This window comes from Dreissena polymorpha, chromosome 8, assembly GCF_020536995.1.
Source record: "Dreissena polymorpha isolate Duluth1 chromosome 8, UMN_Dpol_1.0, whole genome shotgun sequence".
Lineage (NCBI taxonomy): Eukaryota > Metazoa > Mollusca > Bivalvia > Myida > Dreissenidae > Dreissena > Dreissena polymorpha.
The window spans coordinates 53,716,500-53,740,239 of record NC_068362.1 but is presented as its reverse complement, the minus strand read 5'-3'; the positions used below and the strand labels follow the sequence as shown (position 1 = coordinate 53,740,239).

The following is a 23,740-nucleotide window of genomic DNA, read 5'->3' as shown; positions in this document are numbered from 1 at the left end:
AACCTGTTTATCTGTATATTGCGATACAAATGCTCATTTTTTGTTCTTCGTTATACCCTTATTATATTCTTTAAAATATTTTCACTGGATAGAGCAATACACTGATGCTTGAATAACTTTATTTTGTTCGCATACATATAAATAAAATCAAAATAATAAATTGACACCGTATCACATAGTGAACATAAGTAGCTTGCTTCTGCAATACAATTATACTTGGTTTATCATTTAATCCGGCGTACATGTTTTTTATACTCTCACTAAACACCTTGACCACTCTAACCTTTGAGGTCGCCGTGGCGTAATGGATATAGTGAACGCCTAGCGACCGGGAGGTCACGGGTTCGATCCCCGTCGTGAGAGCGATCTTAAGATCTCCCCCATATACACCAAGTACTGGTTCTAGGCCCAGGAAACGGACTCGAGAGCGTTTAAATAAGACTGAGACTTTCGATGCAATCGTGCTAAAAAAATAGGTTAAAACTAACTCTGGACTCGCTCAGCCTAAGATCAATCGATCAATATCGAACGGCGTGCTTGATTATTAAATCGTGAACGAGTTTATTCGCGGCTATATTTAGACTGCGATTTAAGTTTCCAATATCGTGATCGATTTTACAAATATATTCAATAATTGGGTGGTTACTGTCAATATTATCAGGCATTATGAAAGTATTTTTGATAAACAAGATTGTGTACAGACTGTAATAGTTAACTTCACAAGACTAGTTTTCCGCAGTGAAAGAAGAGTGAACATTTATACTTTTTAATAAGTGCAGCAAGGATTCGCCGCGAGCCAAATTAACAAACATGTATCGAAATTACAGAAGCTTCCTGGACGGCACAGCAAGTAAGTCATCATCATCATCATCATCATCATCATCATCATCATCATCATCATCATCATCATCATCATCATCATCATCATAATCATCATAATCGTCGTCGTCGTCGTCAAAATCATCATCATCGTCACCACCACCACCTCCATAGTCACTATCGTCACCATTTATAATCAATATCAATATCAATGAAAAACAAACAATTATCAATAGGTAGTAATAATTGACACATTTTGACCTGCGCCATGCGAAAATGGGTATAATGCATGTTAAAGCCAGCGTAGATAAAGATCAGCCTGCGCATTCGAGCAGTTTGGTCTAGCGCCACCCATGCCCGCTTAAGAGATCACAAAATATTGCGTGACTTTATATCCGACAGCGTGGCTTCTGACCAGACTTGCGTATATGCAGAGTTGTGTGGTGTTATGCTGGATGCATATGGCAAAGGACCAAGTTTGCATGACGCGGATCATTTTAGCTACACTATTCATTTGAATATGACGAGCTGTTTTTTTACCCATCTCACCCATTCTCTTAACTTAAATCATGGTTATTTAATCAAGTTTAAAAACTTTTTATCATTTAGTCACATTATTTCTGTAAAACAAAGCGCTGGAAGGTAGTTAAAATGCCCTCTACGCGAGTATTCGATGCGTATCCTGCACATTGTTGCTGTAACACTCTTTAGAAACAAAAGTCCATGCAATTCCGTATTTTTCGAAGCAAGAATATTTTAATTTCCTAACATATAACTAACGATGACAAAACCTCATGGATAACCGTTGTTGATTGTATACGTCACCAGTTTAATTGTTCTTTTGCATTGTTGGATCAAAACTAAAACATTTTTATGAGCAAAGAAAACACCCATTAGAAGCCTTTTCATAAAGGAATAAGGTAACGCCAATAAGTTTGAATGGTTCACATGTTATATACCGACCAAAGTGCATATAACTCGTAATAGGTAAACAGGTTTACACGAACATTAAAACAATAGTCTGGATGTGAAGCAAACAACCTGGATTTATAGTACGCATAAAAAAATGTTTTTGCATAAACGTGTTCTACGATATGTCCTGATTTAGAATCCATCGGATGCCACGCTGGCATTGTTGAGCATTTTGAAAAATCCAAGATGGCTGCCAAAATGAAGAAAGCATCATAACTCTTCAAAAACATTATGTATTGCTTTATTTTGTCTCAAATTAAGTTTTATTTTGTTGTTTCTTTGTTAGATAATAATGTTCGAAGATGAAATAAATAATAACAAATTAAAAACAAAACAAAAAATCTAAAATGGCTGAATACATGGCCGTTTTTGGTACAAACGCGACATTTTTCACGAACACACTGTCATCATACCGTTATTGTGTCTGAACCTTTATCTTTTACTCATTTCTTGATCTTAATTGCAAAATTCTGATTTGAATCCACTTGAAATTAAAACATGGCAGACAAAGTGTGATATCCATACAAAACAAAGCCCCATATAAGGTGAATACTACACCATAAACTAATTTATGTTTTTTAATTAATCAAAACCATATGGTGCAGGTACTCATTAGAACCGTCTCAATGACACGGTCCTAAAGAGTTTTATGTTTCATATAATAATTATGTTTCTCCACCGCGTGAGTACACCAATACTTTGTATTTGCGGGTCTTGTTTGAATGAAGCACTTTGACCAAGTAGCTGTTCCTACATCTATTTCCTCTGTCATGATATACAAAAATGCATCATTTGCTGAATGCGAATGCTTTTGGAGAAAGTGGATCATCATGAACGTTTAGTTTACGACTAATGAGTTTAACTTTAGATTGAATTCCATTCTTTAGTATGTGCCGAAATTAGATCAAATAAAGTTCAGATTTTGGTCAAAAGATGAATTATATCATTAATTATAAGTACAAGTAAAAAATGCATTTTGAAATTATTTCTACACATATATATATGCAACTAGAAATTCAGCTAGTGCTACTCCCAACGCCATCAACAGCAACAACAACAGCTCAGATCATTAAATAAATTGCTCAACATTCTACCACCACCATTACTTTTTCCCCTGGAAATGATTAAGTGTAATTTAATATCCTACCTTTTTGTAAACGGTTTGCCAACACAATCAATTCTACGCTATCTATTATGTGTTTTCTAATAATACTAAAACCGACTCCGAAAAAGACATAACAAAAAAAGCGCGCGTATTTCATGTGTATCTAAGGACTTCCGACACAACTTACTAAGTAAGGAAGATATTGGATAATATTACAGTCCAAATTAATGAAACGGATATCAAACGTTGCTAAATTGACTATAACAAACAGTTAAAATAAAGAAGAATACAGAACATTAGTATAGTCTGAATTAGAAATAAATCTTTCTTGAACTTGTAGGAAATGATTAAGGCCTGTTTATGCCCCCTCACACTTAATACATATTTTGGTGAAAGTTAAGAAATAAGTACCGGTGCATATACAAAAACTTGATCGTTTGTTTAAATAATCTATTAAAAAAGTAAGCATTCTATTAAAATGCCCCACTAAGTTACGGATTAAAAACCATATTGTAGACTTCCCAATTCAACAATGAAATGGCTGTCGTCAGATTTGGCTATACTTCTCACTTATTTAGGATTTATGAAATATTGGTTTTTAGTTGCAATGATGTATCGGTCAAACGTGCAATGTAATGCTCTAGTTCTGTATTCTGTTCCATACCCGGGCATCTAGAACTTTATCTAGAAAATGATGTTTAAAAATATGCTGCGCTCTGCGCGCGCTTTGAATAAGAATGCTGATGCATAATTTACATCTTCGAACATCGTAGTTTCATGTTGCATGCGTAATTACAAGATTACTCTGTATTCGATAAGTACTGTAAGAATTTGAATTAAATAAACACAAATTACTTTGCTCAGTACAAATAGCTAAATTTAGGATAACGATAATGGTATGGACATTCTAAAAACTCGATCAAAATAAAAACTTCACCTTTGTCTGTAATATTTGCTTTACTACGTTTCAGCTGTTTTTGACGAAGCGATAAACATGGTGAAATACGAGCTGCACTACTTCAACCTGCGCGGGCGAGGTGAGGTTTGTCGCCTTCTTTTTGCGGCCGCGGATCGAGAATACACGGATACAAGAATAGAACAGGCAGACTGGCCGAAACTAAAACCAAGTAAGTACAGTTAGCAGATCCCCATAATGATAAAAAGTAGGGAGGCAAGAGGTTAACCGTTTAACCGGTTAACCTACCGAAACGACCAGTTAACCTGTTACATTTTCAATGTTAACCTGGAAAAAATATTTGATTATGTTGTTGTTTTTTTCATGGAATAATTCGTACGAGTTTACTTTTTCGCGTGACATACTGCCAACTTGCGCTGGCGATTAGTCAGAACAACATGCCGCACCATCAAATAGCGTGATCAAATCAAAGTAATAAACCAATTAATCAATACCTTTGTGATAACAAATAGGGGGTATCTTTTGATTACCGACACTATTGTTTTTTTTTCAACTCGCTAACATTTTAATTTGCGAACTGCGGTGAGTGGGAGCTATTAGCAAAGATGTAATTGACAAGTTTATTGAACTCGCGATAAAAAAACAGACATTGCACGGCTTATTTTGATGTTTTGATAACCAATATCCAACACTGATTGCTCGCGAAAATACCGTATTTATAAGTAACAATTTTATCAAGAATTGCATTCGTAGTTAAAATCCTGACGATGTAACTTCGTTTTTGTTTATGAAAATTTAATATCATTATGATAATTTACGTCCAACGATTTCACCATTAACGTCCGATGCAAGTTTTATTTAATAAGGCAAATTATTAACTAATTAAATAATTGAACATCAATTAAAAATATTAAACATATAAAACAGTTAAATTTAGTATTTAGTAATTGTGTAATTGCTTATAATTTGCGCGCAATGGTACGTAAACAAACATACGTAACTAGCAGTTTTTGGGATCATAATACTAAGTTGCTTCGCTAGTAATTAAATATACTGATTATATTAAATATTGCACTTATATTTTTGTTATATTTTTTGTTTTGTTAATTAAATTTGTGTTCGTGTCATTTATTTGACCCACATTTTTTAATTGTATAATGAAAATCAAACGATACTACTTCGGCTACCAACGCTAAAATGCAAACAACAAAATATGCAATTATCAAACTAAGAAGAGATGCGGATTCGTTGAACACACATGACCCGCTTTACGTCGAATTGAAAGGGGAAAAAACATTTTTAATAATAAGCCAATTTGAGCTTCAAAAATTAAAACTGAATGAACAAAGGAACACACCATTTTTGTGAACGATATGACGCAAACGTAATATAAGCGGCCCAACCAAAACTAAGTTTATAACACGTGACAATGAACATTGTGTAGTGTTTATCTTTCTCCTATGCATTTACGCAGATAAATTAATAATATGAATAGCATACATATACAAAATTATGTAAATAAATTGTATAATACATTTTATAACGAAACTGGCATTTTATCAAATCAAGCGATTTTAAATATGAAATTACTTTTTTTTCTACAGAGCGGCTCGAGCGGTATGACATTTTTTACGTACTCTAAATAGTTTTAACTACTTACGGTAAGTCGTTTCGGTTAACCGGTTAATAACCGGTTACGGAAAAAAGGTTAACCGGTTAATGATTTTTGTTACCTCTTGCATCCCTAATAAAAAGCTATAAAAAGCAGTTCCCGAAATGTTTGTATGACTTCGAAGGTTTATTCTGTTGTTTTTTCAGGAGGCCCGAGCACAATGTGCTCATTTGGAGCTTTTTGTGAGCATCCTTTGTCCGTCATGCGCGGTCTTAAGTCCATATTTACTTTTTCGCACACTTAGGACAGCATTCAAATCCATTTTTCATAAAGTTTACCCATATGATATCTCGGCCAATTTTGAAACTGGACACGTCAGTTAAAACACTTGGTAGCTTTAAAGAAAAAGCTCGTGAACACTCTATAAGTCACATTTTATTTATGCATTTTTTGTAAAACCATATCAGCACATGAGTTCTCCTCGTAGTTAGAAACTGGTTACGGTATGTTGAGAAATTTGGCTGCAAAGGGGTGGGCCAGTTTTCCTTATACGGCTAGCGTCTGTCGAATCGTTATGAAAATTGCTCAGAACATTTTATCTGAGATTATTATGCCACCAGTGCACAATTATACTTGCGTATGTAACGCTCATTTGAAATTTATTTTGATCGAAATGTCGTTGAAACGTTAAAATAAAATCGATCGCTTGTGTATAAAAAAATATTACGAAGCTATGCAGATTTCCTTATAAGGCAATAGTACAATATTGTGATCAATCTTAAAGTCATATTTGTATTAATCATCGTGAACCTTGCGTTATTGACTTATTCCTAACCTCGGTAGGCAAAGATAACAAAAACCGTCAGACCGTCAGAGTAGTCCAATTCATTCCGGTCTCAGGGTAGATTCCAATGGTCTAGGATATATATATATATATATATATATATATATATATATATATATATATATATATATATATATATATATATATATATATATATGCTTTAATAGAAACAAGGAGTGCAACTTCATTTGCCGAAAAACTACACCATCTTTACTGTAAACCATGTAACTCGAACAATTTTTAACGAATCAACTACGCAGCGGTTGTTTTGAAAGCTAATAAAATTATTTATCAGGAAAAACTAACATCAGTACCATTAATCAAGCAGTATTTCGAATCCAGCCCTGAGAATTTTACCTATTTCCAAAATCGTGTTTGGTCAGACATCACTGTGTCCACATCGAGATTTTCCATAACGATCACTTTAAAGAGCTAAAACTCAATAATCAAGTCATAACACTGTAGATAAACAGCATCTGTATGCACCTTAAACATTTTTCAATCGGTTACAATACACATTGTTATCGAAAAAGTATGGTAAACTTTATCATTTTATCGCATCTTTCGCTCCGCGAGTACAAAATCTGAACAGAAAATTCTATTTTGACGTTGGGAAAACCTTTCATGAAGTCAGAGTAACACAAAATACGATTGGTCGGTTTTCATCACTTTCTCACTCACCTTTTTATGGAGATCCTCGGGAAATTCCGCCCAACCAATAAAAAAGACACGTAGCAATTGTATGCTTTATTGAATGACGTCAGAGTATTCCCGTACTTCCTTTTAAAAAAGAAAGCTCTTGGTTGTTTATTTACAAATTGGAGTGAACAACACTTTTGATGGTGTGTGAATGACTAAAAAATGTATTGTTATCGATTCATTAATGTTTATTTAACGAGAAATAACCGTTTAAATGACGAAATGATATGTAATCTTCGTGTTTCTACTGTTTGAAACGATCGGAAAGCTTAATTGGACACAGTTGTGTCCGAGCAAATTTTTTTCCGTGAGTGTCAACTTCTGAGGGTTGGTATCAAAATACTACAGGATCAATAGTACTGATATCAATTTTTCCTGATAAGTTATTTTATTAAAAGCGTATATTTTATTAAAAGCGTATAATTAGTTTGTGGGCATGATACATCTTCACATTTCGATAACCAGATACATCCCCTAAGGAATAATTATTTTAAAACATGGAAAACATAACTTCGTCTGATCTTTAAATCAAACATTTTTAATCGGTTTATCATGTTACTTTGCAAAATAAAATATTTTTGGACAAACATCTTGGGGAAATTCGATAATGAAATCTTGGCAAAACTGACCTTGCAAACATGCAATATTTTGTAACATATTGACGCTCTTGTTTTTTTTTGTCGGCAGAATTCCCGCAACAGACGTTGCCGGTGTTGACAATAGACGGTAAAACCCAAGTCTCGCAATCTTTGGCCATCGCCCGTTACCTAGCTCGCGAATTCAGTAAGAACCAGTTGATATCTAGTATTGAATGAATGTAACGGAGGTGTGGAAATGCAATCTTGCATGGAATATAATACAAGGAATCAAAATCCAGATTGTCAAACAAATTCCATAGAATTAGTTAGATTATTTTTCTTCCCAATTACTTTAAACCATATGTATTTGTTCAAAATTTTAGTCTACCAGATGTGTATTTCTCTTTTTATGTAGCAGGTTGTGTTTACAGTGTTTACTTGATAAATCAGTGGAGCGGTACAGGCGTTGATATTCCTTTGAAGCTTCAATACTTCGCCTTGTACTTATTATAGTGTTTATATTTAGCTCCAGAATGAATGTACATAACTTTTCTAAACACTATTATTTTTCAATGACGATTGGTATATGAACCCTAGAAGCTTACACGTGCTACACACGATACAAATGTTTCAGAAATGGACGGCGGGAGCTCTCTACAAGCAGTTGTTTGTGGATGAGTTTGTTTGCACAGCATTAGATCTGTTTGAAAACTACGGAAAGGCAGCGTTTTCTCCAAATAAGGTTAGTACTAAACAGGATCATGTGGCAATAACTGTGAAAGAGAAATTTAGATTCCTTTTTTAATGATTTGTGTCTGTGTTCATGCCTGATTCTTTAAAATGCCTCAGGTGCCTGTAAATAAAAATATTTATAATCGTATTGAAAAGTCATACGTTGAAACACATTTGAGATCATAATTATAATATACAGCTTTCAGAACTACGGCTTGTGACCCAGACACATCAAAATATCTCGATTGGAAAACAGAAATATAATAAAGTACTCAGATTGAACATACCGATTAAATGTTTATGAAGGTGTTCGTTAATACCTTATGATTATTGTTGATTATTTTAAGGAAGAAGACATGAAAAAGTTCAAGTCTGAAACTCTTCCCAAATTTTATAAAATTTTAGACGCAAGCATTTCCGGTCATGGCAAGAACGGCTTTGCAGTTGGAAGTTCTGTAAGTATTTAAAACGTACAATGTATTTACAAATACAAAAGTCTTTTTGAAGTTGTTTCCATCCTAAAAAAAAAATGTTCCTTTTAATTTCCCTCCGCTTATATATCCATAAAATTCCTGCCGATATATTTCTGCAAAAGACTGTATTTAAATTATACCTGCCAATGACCATTGACAACCAAAGCACGTGTTCGTTTCTATGTCCCTTTCATGCTCAGTTTGGGTTTACTCCCTTGAACAAAGAACCACTGTAAAGTTGTAGTACTTTGTATTTGTTTTCTCATAACTGTTTCACAGACATTCGATGGATGTAAATGCGCGGCGTCCTTGTATTGCCTAATATGTGTTGCTTACGTCACTATCCGTGACAGTTGGGATTGGATAACTTAATAGGTGCAACTTTTATGTTTATAGACAATCAAACATGATGGCACATTATAGCTTAATCTATTATAATGTCATTTGGACCGCTCCGGGTTTCATACTAAACCTTAAAGTGATATTATGGGCATTTTTACTGTTGAATTGAGTTGAAAAGAATTAGCAGGTCAAAATAGTAATTTAAGAAGTGGTTTCTTACCAATTATCTGCAACTCATCTTGCTACCAGTTGTTTATAAAAATATATTTTATATTATATCTTTTACTTGACCCAACCAGTCCTGCAAGCCGAAATGATCCGTAAAACAAAATGGTGTCTTTATGTCGTATAACGAATCTGCACTAAAACTAAATTTAGGTTCACATTGTACATGCGTGATCAGTTGTCAAACGAAAGTACGGTTGATATTCAAATGCATTATTTTTCTCTTTCCGGGATATTGTTTTTGAATGTTGATGCTGCATTAACAAATATAAGTGTATATAAGGTGAAAACGACAAAAATAAACAACGGTTTCGATAGACACCTATTAACCGTTAGATGCCCATAAAATCACTTTAATAAGTGTTAAAGGATTAATGTCAATTATCTACCATCACAAACGTAAACCTTTTGAATTATAAAAATTCAAACTCATGTTATCTCTTAATCAATCGTACAACACATGTGCATTTATTATGTTTATTTGATTTAATTACACACTACTAACTTCCAATGCCGTTCTCCTATGACGTTTGAAGGGCATATATCATGTACTGGCTTTCGCAAGAGCACTTGGTACTAATAAACCTGTCATCCCCGGATAAGTGTGAAAAAGTTAACCTACAGCTGTCTAAACACCGAAAAATGTTGACAGTGAGAACATTAAACCAAATGCGCACACACACGCTTTACTTTAAAGTGATATTATGGGCATTTTTCACTGTTGAATTGAGCTGAAAATAATTAACAGGTCAAAAGAGTTAGTTAAAATGTGGTAACTGACCAATCATCTAAAACTCATCTTGCTACCAGTTGTTTATAAAAAATATATATTATATTCGATATTTTACATGACTCATCCAGTCCTCTAAGCCGAAATGATCCGTTAACCAAAATTATGTCTTTGTGCCGTATGAACGAATCTGCACTAAACTAAATTTAGATTCACATCGTACATCGAAGCATTTCTGTCGCCAGTTGTCAAAACGAACGTACGCTTGATATTCAAATGCGTTATTTTTCTCTTTCCGGGATATTGTTTTAGTATGTTGATGCTGCATTAACAAATATATGTGTATATGAAGTGAACACACCAAAAATGAACAACGGTTGCGATAGACACATATAAGCATAGCATATACTGTGAGATGCCCATAATATAACTTTAATTGAGATTTGCATGCTGTGTGTATTTCAGATATCGCTGGCGGACCTGTATGTGTACAATGTACTGGAGGCGACAGGGTTGGATGAGCTCAAGGACTACAAGAATCTCAAGGCCAACAGGGACATGGTGGAGAGCATTGACAAGATCACGAAGTATCTCGCTTCAAGGGTTAAAACACCTTTCTAAGTATACACAAAGAATAAGTTGCTCATAACCTAAGTATACACAAACAATCAGGTTTCTAATGACCTTCCGGATCTCTCTGATGTCAGGAAAATGACAATTCAATTACTATGCTACATTTGAAACTGTTCATTATTTGTTGGGACAATAGTTCATTTTTATTTGGAGCAAATGTTTGTAGATGTGTTATTAAGAAATACAATCATGTGATATTGTCTAGTATTTCAGGGCATGTTATATTATATTATTGCATTGTATTCTCAATATTATGTATGGAATTTTACATTTCTGATTTTATTGTATATATTTTTTATACTGTGTTATATGTATTAAATAAAATTCAATGCCTTGACACGTTTGTATTGTTTGAAATGAATAAAAACGTACTATCAGAAATGCAATATCAGTTGAAAAACAACAGCGCCAAAATGAAAACTTGTGAGCAAAATGATTTATATTCCATTTGCATACAAAATACATAAATATGTACTAGATATGCTATCGACTATGCACTCGAAGACCAGATTTGTCGAAGATATTGCCAAGGACGGTTACCGATATGTGCCTTACGTAATCTGGAAAAACCACCAAAAGTTGCTGCCCATAGTGAATTCAGTAAATAGAGCGATAGGGCGTATGTTATCATACGCGGAACAGTGTCACAAGTGCTCAAGATGGTGTGCCAATATTGTTGAACATTTATTTTTCTTCTGCACGTATAATAATCCCCACATAGCACGCATGATTGCACTCGTCATTCAAACTTGCGTGGTAGACTTCTACTTACAATGGTGAAGTTTATCTCTTGAACAACAAGCAGATGTATTAGTGTGTGAAACGTTCTTCAACGCAAGCGCATCAAACGTTATATCGTGGGGTGAAGAGATACGTTTAACATTTAACAGTCTTGCAGAACAACAACCAGTTATTTATTAATAAAGAGTAACTTACTCCCTCTTATTGTGTTATGTTATTTATTTGTTATGCTTCATCATTACTGTCCCACTCCTCAGCTTCACTGTCACAATTGTTATCTGCCTCCTTTGTTAATCTGGTCGCACAGTTTAAAAGCAGCTGCAAAACATGGTGCATGGCAGCTGTGCCCCATAACACCCACACCTTGCTGTTCCACAAGATTGATCAGATGAACAACCACACGATATTAGTTTCAACACACTTGCTGGGGCTATTGGTTTATCATCGGCAATTAGTACGGGTGATAGAACCTTGCCCACTACCTCTCTTTTCCAACCAAAATCAGTCACATAGAATGTTGGGGGATCTTGTTCTAAGGTGGCTTTCCAAATACATGCTTGACGATGAGCCATTTTGACATTTTCTAAGAAAGACTCAGTTGTTGGTGGGAATGCTTGTAGTTTTGGCATATTATATTTTTCTTCCCTATTTTGGAAAGCCAAACTTCATACCTGACATCTGACACACTAGCTTTATTATAATTTCCATTGCACGCTGCAATAAATGATGTTGCTGTTGACAAAACCAGATCAAAACTTGCATCCTTGGCACAAAGATGATCAATGTGTAATCCTTTCTTTAACTGTTTGATGACCTTAATTTTTCCAATCCCAGTTAGCCTAGCAACTGTGTCACAGCCGGAAAACGCATGGGCTGCCCTATCAACTTGGAATTATTGCCTTGTTTTTCTGTGTTGTAGCACCAATATCCACAATCGTTCTGTCTGCACTTGTGTTTTCCATAAAGACTGAACATATAAGGTTCATATTCAAATATACATGTAGTAGTAATACAAACACATCAGTATCAACGCATATGACCTTGACACAGACAGCTCCCTCTTCTATAGCCTGCACAACTTGTCGAGGAATAATTGCATCGGCTCCCTCATGGATGGTTCGCAAATCCACTCGGTCCATGATGTAGTTTCTGTGAATTTCTACTGGAATATCCGATAAACCTGTGTTAATAAGTTAATGTTTCACTTCTTGTACAGATCATTCTCCCTACATCTGAAGTCTTCACATATTAGGTCTATCAACTGAACCTTATTTTCAAAAATGTCAATATAATTTGCTGGGCTCGGAGATGTTGAAGTGGTCAATTTATGAAAACTTTCTTGCAAATACTGGCTCTTCCGGGTCTTGTTCCACTCTTAATGCTGTATGGATGGTATAGATCGAATATCAGATACACACCACAATAACTCCAATGTAGTAAAACAAATCGCCACAAACTATTCACAAAATCCATCACTGTACCATTTGTAGGCCAATGTATGCACCATATGACTGCACAACCATCTATTACAATTGTGTCTGGCGTTGATGAAAGTCTATCTGACTGGGTTACTTGTAGTTTCTTCTTCAATGTTGCTTTTGATTTGGATATCTACATGTTACCATTGTTATCAAACATTGATGTCGGTACTGTTTAAAGTTCGTGGCTGAGGACATCTTTCAAGTCGACTGATCTTGATGACATTAAACCAATTACTCTTCCATATATCAAATCCGTGTCATAGATTGTGCCTGACTCCCATGTCAACCCCCTTTTTTGATAGCCATTGTTACAACCTTGTTGGTCAATTTGCTATGAAAACCTTCTGGCCATGTGTTTTCAAGGCAATCACCTGTTCCATTCCAATCGCTAGAGCACCATCAACGTTAATACATTCATGACCAACTCTTCCTGGTACAATGTTTAAGACACAAGTGCTGTGTTCTGCATGATTCATTTGATCAATACATGTACCCAACTTATTTTAAATATTCTCCCGATCAGCACTATCGGCTTTCACTCGCGCAGATGACTCTTCTTCATGTGTAATGATTGTGTGCAGATTCTTCTTCAATGTTCCTCATGCATTTTATGTATTGGATAAGCTGGCTACAGATATAGAGACTCCGTGCCCAACGCTTTAAAGCGGATTCCTTAAGTGTTATGCCTATAATTACTCCAGGTCCATGGTCATAGGGCATAGGGCATAAATGTGGTCTCAATTAACATATCCGACCAGATACCATTCCGTAGCCCTGCATGATGGCGCATCACATGCTCAGATATTTCTCTTTCTTGCAGGATGATTGTTCATAGACCTTTAGTAATGCAAACCATATCTTGCGCAATGAATATGCCCGGCAGCAAAGGAATATGGCATCATAACTGCTACTGCTGAGAGATGCAGGTCCCATTCTGCTTCTCGTTCGACTCGAACAAAGAGCATCATGATGAAAACAGGATCTGCTGTAACTGAACAGTCTTCATATATATATATAAACAATGCTTTCTAAAATCGAATCCTGTATGTCAGAACGTCTTCTGCGTTTCACCAATATGGGGGATATTTGATGCTCACAATCAATCATGTTTAAATGGCGAGTTATGTGGTATTTGGATGAAGACGTTGATGCGCAAAGAAAAATAATGTAGATGAATGTGGTATAATTGTGCTCGCAAAAGCAGGTTAAAAAATAAATTGTTATGAAAATACCACGCTTTTGTCATTTTGATCATCATCTTGGCCGCCATCTTGGCAGCCATTTTTTTGTTTTGTGCAGCAAGAGCATTTTTTTATTAAATGCCTCCATGATGTTGATATTTACCTAAACGAACAATTCAAGTGAAAAAGGTGAGTATTCCAAAAGTATAGGAGATATAGGAAATTGTGTAGTTTGGGCGGCCATGTTGGCGGCCATGTTGGCGGCCATGTTGGATTTCTAGCAAAATGCTCAATGATGCCAAGGTGGAATCCGATGGATTTTGTTTCTAGAGATGTTGGGGAACAATAATACTGCAAAACATTTTATGCGTATTATAAATCCAGGTCAACCCAAAAATCAGGGTTTGACATCTTGACTAAGTTGTACCATTTTTATCGCGAACGTTTTACAAAAACTGTGTGACAAATTGATAGTGGACATCTTCTATCGTAAGTAGTTGGAGTTCGTTATTAATACATTTGAGTGTTGAAATAGATCAATCATCGGCTACCTGGTACGAAAGGTAAGTTCATTGGGACAACTTTTTTCCTTTTGTCCGAGGAAAGTATATTAATTTTGACGAATTTTTCAATGGTGTGCAAATAGAATTATAAAAGCTATCGGGTTTTGAAAGCTTAAGCCCAAAAATCTAGTCAGTATGCAAATGTTTGGCTAAAATATAAACTTCGTTGTGTACGGCGAATAGAAACCTGATGTGTACGGCGTATAGTAAAATAAACTAAAATTGTGTACGCCGAATAGTTTTGAGTTTGTAATGGAAAATAAATGAAAATTTAGCAAATACGTGACCATCTTGGTATAAAACAAATAATTACAATTATATTCTTTACGATGAGTCCGTTTATGGCCAAATAATACGTCTGATGCATTGTTTATATTTTAAAGAGGTTTTGAATTACGGGCACCTGCTACATCGATCGACCATTGTTCAGTCCGTATTTTAGTTTAATACGATTTTAGTGTATGTCATCTTAGTTATGTTTTAAAATCAAGACGAATCGATAAAATATTTACTTATAAACGGATTACTTTCAAGATTTGATATACTAGTACAACTCCTATAATTATTGTAACTCGACTGACTTTCTGTTCACAGCGTTGTAGCGTTCAACCGCAAACGCACATGGCGTCGCCATTTTTTTATAATTTCAGCACATGTGCATTGTTTGCGTATTAATGCGGGAGGGGGCAAAAACTTTAAAATTAAAATGTATACATCATTAAAAAGGCAAAGACCCGACTTTAAGAATATATATGTATCTTGAACAAATATTTTCTTAAAATCATTTTAATTTGCGACAACGTTGGAGCCTATTTTCTCTGTCACCAGTTAAGATAGTGCAATGATTCAAGTGTATTTTTGCAGACCAATCAAATACGAGTCTGAACATGTACAAGTCATTAGTATTCATGAACGTTATATGACATGGAAAAAAGTAATAAACAAGTACGTGTCAAAAAAAGCGCGTCTAATAATGAAAAGACACAGATCTGTAAGATTAATAAGATTAATACTGAACTTCTGTTTTTGCAAGGCATCATCAATGGATACTTTATTGAAATTATATTCACTGGAAAGCAAATTTAATGCGTATTAAGTGTATATAATTTCATTTCGATTCAAAATCTAATAATGAAAATTTAATTAATTTTCTGGGATGACTATATCAATTATTGGGAATTCCCAACAGACCAGCTGATAATCATCTTGTCTGCTGGTGTAGCTAACCGTATTCAAAATTCGGTTTGCAGTTGCATATACTTCATTCTGGTTTCTCCTCTTTAGCATAACTCTATATTGTGGATAGATTCTATTTTAAAAAGCGAAACAAGTGTGACGACAATTTCGTGTTCCCATAGTGTATGCTTGGATCATAAATCAGAATATTTGCAACCACTAAAAAATAGCAGTTTACTGCATAGGCGTGGTAAAATGGGTTAAACATTCAAATGAATTAACATTCAATGGAATGTTTTCACTATACTATTTATTTGATTATAATCAGTTATCAGAATAGTGTTAAAATGCCAATACGCTGCAACTATTTGCCGTACATGACTAACTATTCACCGTATACGACTTATTCCTTAAACAGCTATTGGCCGTACGATACAGTTATTATATTAATATATTTCCACGAACAGTAATCAAACCAAGACCAGAAATAGCGTTTAGATGGTATATATTGCCTGTTAGAATAGGAAATCAACTCCATTTACGATGACAAACCATGTACTCATGAAAGAAAAGCTGTTTCTTCGAGAAGTACCTATTTCAAACCGGTACCAAGCAGTCCTAAATTTGTGTAAATAACGCTTCATCAATACGAATTGCAATACAGATATACATTTTTTAATATATTAATCTTTCAGTAAGATGCCAAACACGCACTGGTTATCCAGGAGCGAGTAATTATAAGATATTTTAGGTAAATACTCACTGCTCTTCATGGATGGTTTGTTTACTTTCGCTTCGCTGGTCATCTATTTCCGGTGGTCATGATAGGCGGTGATAACAGTTAAACAAACATTAATGTTTTATCAAAAGTTGTTGTTTTTTTAAGCCATGGGAATGCACATGCAGTATAGTTCTTCAGTGTTTCTGTAGTTCAACAGCATCGTTAAATATAATTAAACTCACATAAATACTCAAAATCAACGAATATTTCGCACAATATTTCGAAAAATAAAGTTAACACATAAAAGATCAGTGTTTCTAATAGCAATAGCCGAACTTTCAACGCTTGATATGGTCTGGTAACATAGATTTAACGAGATACAAAATGCTCTTTTTTATTTTTGTGCGACAATATATTTCATGTGAATTTCCGCGACGTTATCCGAACATTTACGGCCGAAAGAGAGACTCGCTTCGGGCAGCGGTGAAGAACCACGTGTTCATGAGAAATTTAATATAGATACAAATAAATACGACTGCATGAGAAAGAGGAAAACTTTGACCCCGGGGACATCAACAAAAAAGAAATTATCGTCACCATCCAAAAGTACTTGTTGAAGCAATTAACCAATGGCATACACACACAAATTCGTAAACAAAAATATCACAAACCATACAAAATAACTAACAGTTCCAATAAACAACTATAAACAAAATTAAAAGACCATTTGAATAGTACATACCCAGCACCAAGTCAACATTGTAAAGTCCAGTATATAAAATACATTGGGTGATAATATTTTCAATTGAAAAGATGCATACTTCACAGGAAATGATTCATCATCATACACATCATTCCATTAAATAAACTAGAAATGGCGTGGCAGAGGCCGACGCGTATCCCCACGCCGCATGTTTGACCCAGGGGCGCCCCAGGGTTGGTAAAGGGGCCATGCATAGTTGAGATTTATCGTATTGTCATAAGAGATGTTCAGTATACATTTGAAGTAACTCGGTGTAGAAATGAAGAAGTTAATGTAAAATAACCTAAAAAAATGAGTGAAAATCTATACCCTAATTTATCCTCCTCATCCTGCTCTCCTAACAAATCTATACTGAATCAACTTCACTGACGTCCATTAAGTACATGTCATCCTCATTGGAATGACTTATGAGATGGCTGAACATGCTCTCTTATAGCCAATCTTCTTGCCCTTATTTTGGAAAAGTTATGTTTTGAGGTTAAATGGTTGACTAAATAGTAGCGTCTCAGAAACTTTCTATCGCAATCTTGTACAAAACAATGAAAATGTTGAATTTCATGTCTGTCTTTGATGTGCCTGTTCAAAGTCCATCTTGCTTTAAATTGTTTCTCACATTTTACCACTTGAACATTTTGACAGATTTTCAGTAATGAGTCTTAAAATGTAATTGAACGAATTGAAAGTTTCAGCCTTTTTATAGATTCTTGAGGCTCTATTCCATGAGTTTCTCATGCTTTTTTTTTGCTTGACTGAATTCTATCTCTTTTCTCATATACAGGTGTTCCTTTGCGCCAATATTTTATAATCCCTTATATAAACATTAGATGGATGAGCTAAACCATTTCACAGATGATTTAACACAAACAATTGACTACTAAATACATCTCTGCGCCACTACTGTGTAACTCTATATGTGTTTTTAATACACAAGCTTCATGGTTGAAAAATTCCTTTGTCCGATGAAAATGCTTGCACTTCTTCTGATTGGGTAGATAACCACATAATAGATTTCGAAATCTAAACGCGGACCCTTAATTCAAGGTCAAGGACACAGTGGTAAAAAAGTTCATGCGCATGGAAAGGTATTGTCTAGATACACATGCGTAACAAATATGAAAGCAATATCTGAAGGGACACAGCAGGTATAAGCATTTTTCGAATCGCAGTCACAGATTTCGAAACGTGAACGCTGACCTCAAGTTCAAGGTCAAGGTCACAGGGGTCAAACATTTTATGCGCATGGAAAGGTGTTGTCCAGATACACATGCATACCAAATATGAATGAGCAATATATGAAAGGACACAGAAGTTATGAGCCTTTTTCGAATCGCGGTCACAGATTTCAAAACCTGAAAACTGGCCCCAAGTTCAAGGTCAAGGTCACAGAGGTAAAATGTGTATGCCCATAGAGTGTTGTCCAGATATACATGCACACTAAATATGAAAGCAATATCTGAAGGGACACAGTAGAAATAAGCCTTTTTCGAATCGCGGTCGCAGGTTCGAAACCTGAAAACTGACCACAAGTTCAAGGTCAAGGTCATAAGGGTATCAAAATTGTGTGGGCATGGATAGGTGTTGTCTGGATACACATGCATACAAAATATGAAAGCAATATCTGAAGGGACACAGTCGTTATGGCCTTTTTCAAATCGCGGTCGCAGATTTTTAAACCTGAAAACTGACCCCAAGTTCAAGGTCAATGTCCTGGGGTAAAAAATTGTATACGCATGGAAAGGTGTTGTCCAGATACACCTGCATACCAAATATAAAAGCAATATCTGAAGGACACAGTAGTTTTGAGCCTTTTTCGAATCGCGGTCGCATATTTCAAAATCTGATAACTCGCCCGAGTTCAAGGTCAAGGTCACAGGGGTAAAAAAAATGTATGCGCATGAAAAGGTCTTGTCCAGATACACATGAATACCATATATAAAAGCAATATCTGAAGGGAAACAGTAGTTATGAGCCTTATTCGAATCATGGTCGCAGATTTCGAAACCTAAAGACTGACCCAAAGTTCAAGGTCAAGGTCACAGGGGTCAAATATTTTATGCGCATGGATAGATGTTGTCTAGATACACATGCATACCAAATATGAAAGCAATATCTGAAGGGACACAGTAGTTATGAGCCTTTTTCGAATCGCGGTCGCAGGAAAATCTCTGACCCGGCCCCGCCCCAACCCCCCATAACTTTTGACCCAGGGGTCAGATCAAAATTCCGTCACTGTCACCGTCGTACATATGCTCATTGCTACTATGTATGTAAGTTTCAAGGTTCTAGTGCTAATAGTGTAGGAGGAGCTACACTATTATGGGGGTTGGGGCGGGGCCGGGTCAGAGATTTTCCTACGACCGCGATTAAAAAAAGGCTCATAACTATTGTGTCCCTGTGACCTTGAACTTGGGGTCAATTTTCAGATTTCAAAATCTGCGACCGCAATTCGAAAAAGGCTCATAACTACTGTGCCCCTTCAGATATTGCTTTCATATTTGTTATGCATGTGTATCTAGACAACATCTATCCATGCGCATACATTTTTGAGCCCTGTGACCTTGAACTTGAACACTGGGTCAGTTGTTAGGTTTCGAAATCTGCAATCGCGATTCCAAAAAGACTCAGAACTACTGTGTCCCTTCAGATATTGCTTTCATATTTAGTATGCATGTGTATCTGGACAACTCCTTTCCATGCGCACAAATTTTGACCCCTGTGACCTTGACCTTGAACTTGGGGTCAGTTTTCAGGTTTCGAAATCTGCGACTGCGATTCGAAAAAGGCTCATAACTCCTTTGTCCCTTCATATATTGCTTTCATATTTGGTATGCATATGTATCTAGACAACACCTATCCATGTGCATACAATTTTGACCCCTGTGACATCGAACGTTTGGTCAGTTTTAGGTTTCGAAATCAGCGACCGCGATTCGAAAAAGGCTCATAACTACTGTGTCCCTTCAGATATTGCTTTCATATTTGGTATGCAGGTGTATCTGGAGAAAACCTTTCCATGCGCATAATAGTTTTGACCCCTGTGACCTTCACCTTGAACTTGAGCTCAGCGTTCAGGTTTCGAAATCTGCGACCGCGATTCGAAAAAGGCTCATAACTACTGTGTCCCTTCAGAAATTGCTTTCATATTTGGTATGCATGTGTATCTGGACAACATGGACAACACCTTTCCATGCGCATACAATTTTGTACCCCTGTGACCTTGAACTTGGGGTCAGTTTTCAGATTTCAAAATCTGCGACTGCAATTCGAAAAAGGCTCATAACTACTGTGTCCCTTCAGATATTGCTTTCATATTTGGTATGCATGTGTATCCATACAACATATATCCATGCGCACACAATTGTTAACACTTATGACCTTGACCTTAAACTTGTGGTCAGTTTTCAGGTTTTTAAATCTGCGACCGCGATTTGAAAAAGGCTCATATCTACTGTGTCCCTTCAGAATTGCTTTCATATTTGGTATTCATGTATATCTATGGGCATAAAAAAGTTTACGTCTGTGACCTTGAACTTGGGGCCAGTTTTCAGGTTTTGAAATCTGCGACCGCGATTCGAAAAAGGCTCATAACTCCTGTGTCATTTCAGATATTTCAGATATTTCTTTCATATATGGTATGCATGTGTATCTGGACAACACCTTTCCATGCGCATAAAATGTTTGGCCCCAGTGACCTTGACCTTGAACTAAAGGTCAGCGTTCAGGTTTCGAAATTTGCGACTGCGATTCGAATAAGCCTCATACCTGCTGTGTCCCTTCAGATATTGCTTTCATATTTGGTACGCATGTGTAGCTGTACAAGACCTTTTCATGCGCATGAAATTTTTTACCACTGTGACCTTGACCTTGAACTTAGGGTCCGCGTTTAGATTTCGAAATCTATTATGTGGTTATTTACCCAATCAGAAGAAGTGCAAGCATTTTCATCGGACAAAGGAATTTTTGAAACAGTGAAGCTTGTGTATTGAAAACACATATAGAGTTACACAGTAGTGGCGCAGAGATGTATTAAGTAGTCAATTGTTTGTGTTAACTCATCTGTGAAATGGTTTAGCTCATCCATCTAATGTTCATACGAGGAGTTATAAAATATTGGCGCAAAGGGACACCTGTATATGAGAGAAGAGATATAAGGCAGTCAAGCATAAAAAGCATGAGAAACTCATGGAATAGAGCCTAGAATCTGTAAAAGGGCTGAAACTTTGTTCAATTACACTTTTATACTAATTACTGAAAATCTGTCAAAATGTTCAAGTGGGAAAAATGTGAGAAACAATTTAAAGCAAGAAGGACTTTGAACAGGCACATCAAAGACAGACATGAAATTCAACATTTTCATTGTTGTGTACAAGATTGCGACTGAAAATTTCTGAGACGCTACTATTTAGTCAACCATTTAACCTCAAAACATATCTTTTCCAAAACAGAAGCAAGAAGTTTGGCTATAGCAGAGCATGTTCAGCCATATCATAAAGTCATTCCAATGAGGATGACATGTACATAATGGACGTCAGTGAAGTTGATTCAGTATTAGATTTGTTAGGAGAGCAGGATGAGGAGGAGAAATTAGGGTATAGATTTTCACTCATTTTTTATGTTATTTTACATTAACTTCTTCATTTCTACACCGAATTACTTTAAATTTATACTGAACATATCTTCTGACAATACGGTCAATCTCAACTATGCATGGCCCCATTACCAACCCTGGGGCTGCCCCTGGGTTAAACATGCGGCGTGGGGATACGCGTCGGCCTTTGCCGCGCCAATCTATAGTTTATTATTAGTTATTGAGCTTAAAACCAGAAAAAAAACTCAATTTTTCGATGATTCAAGGGCCGTAACTCGGAATTGTCTTGGTCAATTTGGCTGATTATCGAACTTGACCTAAATGTTATGACCTTACACATTTTTATTAAGTGTGGCGAAGATCCTATGACATTTGCTCGAGTAATTGAGAAGAAACGAGAATAAACGCAATTTTTCGATGTGTCTGGGTAAATTTGGCTGATTATCAAACTTGACCTAGATGTTATTGCCTTTCACATTTTCATGAAGTATTGTGAAGATACAATGACAATTACTGGAGTTATTAAGCGGAAACGAGAAAAAACAAAATCTTTCGATGATTAAAGGGTCGTTACTCAGGAGTGTCTGGGTCAATATGGCCGATTATCGAACTTGAGCAAGATGTTATTGCCTTACACATTTTCATGACGTGTGGCGAATGTCCTATGGCATGTGCTCGAGTTATTGAGCGGAAACGAGAAAATACCCAATTTTACGATGATTCAAGGGCCATCACTCAGGAGTCTGGGTCAATTTGGCCGATTATCGAACTTGACCTAGATGTTATTGCCTTACACATTTGCATTAAGTTTGGTGAAGGTCTTATGACAATTGCTTGAGTTATTGAGCGGAAACGAGAGAGAAACAAGAGCACCGCATAACGGGTGCCACTCTCGGCTGCGAAAGCTTGTCAGAATTTTTTTTAGAGGTCACTGTGACCTTGACCTTTGACCTAGTGACCCAACAAGAGATGTGTTTGTCAGAAACACAATGCCCCCTACTGCGCCACATTGAAATAAAATTTCTATTTATTATTTGACAGGTATAGACATCATCTCCCTTTAAAGCTACATTACCTTTGGATTTTGTCCAATCCAACCGGGGGGGAGGTCTGTAGACAGTCAAAAATGACCAAGTCAGACATCACTGACAACCAAGGCCTGTGGTTTATCAAAGAGATCATAGCCAGAGTTCATCATGTATGTATGGACATAAGTCCACATGTATTTAATGAAAACTAGCATTCACAAATTAGAACAGGTAAGAAATGATAATTATATCAAGAGATGTGTTCGTCAGAAACACAATGCCCCCTATTGCGCCGCTTTGAAATAAATTGCTTTTTATCATTTGGCAGGTATAGAAATCATCTCCCTTTAAAGCTTATTACAATGTACTTCCCTTGAATTTTGTCCAATCCAACCGGGGGGGGGGGGGGGGGGAGGGTCTCACATCTACTGTGTTCCTTCAGAAGACCATGTCAGACATCACTGACAACCAAGGCCTGTGGTTTAAAAGAGATCATAGCCAGAGTTGATCATGTATCTATGGACATAAGTCCACAGGTATGTAATGAACATCAAAAAATTATAATTATAACATTAAAAAAAAACTGTAACAAATCAATCATTTGAGTTATAAATAATCAAATAATAAATCTGTACAGTAACTGTAAAAAGAACTTCAATGCTTGGTAAGGAAATATATAATATGAGATTTATAATTATATAAATTACTTCCCTTGAAAAAAATTGTCTCTAACAAATCTCTATTTTTAGTAGCAAATAATTAAAAGCCATTACCGTGACTGTGATTGACCACTCGAAATGTGCAGCTCCATGAGATAC

General features: G+C 35.9%; 1 protein-coding gene across 1 annotated transcript; it reads left to right on the top strand.

Moving 5' to 3' along the window:
- The first annotated feature begins 653 nt into the window (after nucleotides 1-653).
- Nucleotides 654-10,931, top strand: LOC127842754 (S-crystallin 4-like). The gene is made up of 6 exons (XM_052372456.1): nucleotides 654-850; nucleotides 3,868-4,023; nucleotides 7,655-7,750; nucleotides 8,180-8,287; nucleotides 8,625-8,732; nucleotides 10,513-10,931. Exons 1-4 carry the CDS (start codon nucleotides 811-813, stop codon nucleotides 8,221-8,223), a joined length of 336 nt encoding a protein of 111 aa, XP_052228416.1. The 5' UTR covers nucleotides 654-810; the 3' UTR covers nucleotides 8,224-8,287; nucleotides 8,625-8,732; nucleotides 10,513-10,931.
- The last annotated feature ends 12,809 nt before the right edge of the window (nucleotides 10,932-23,740 follow it).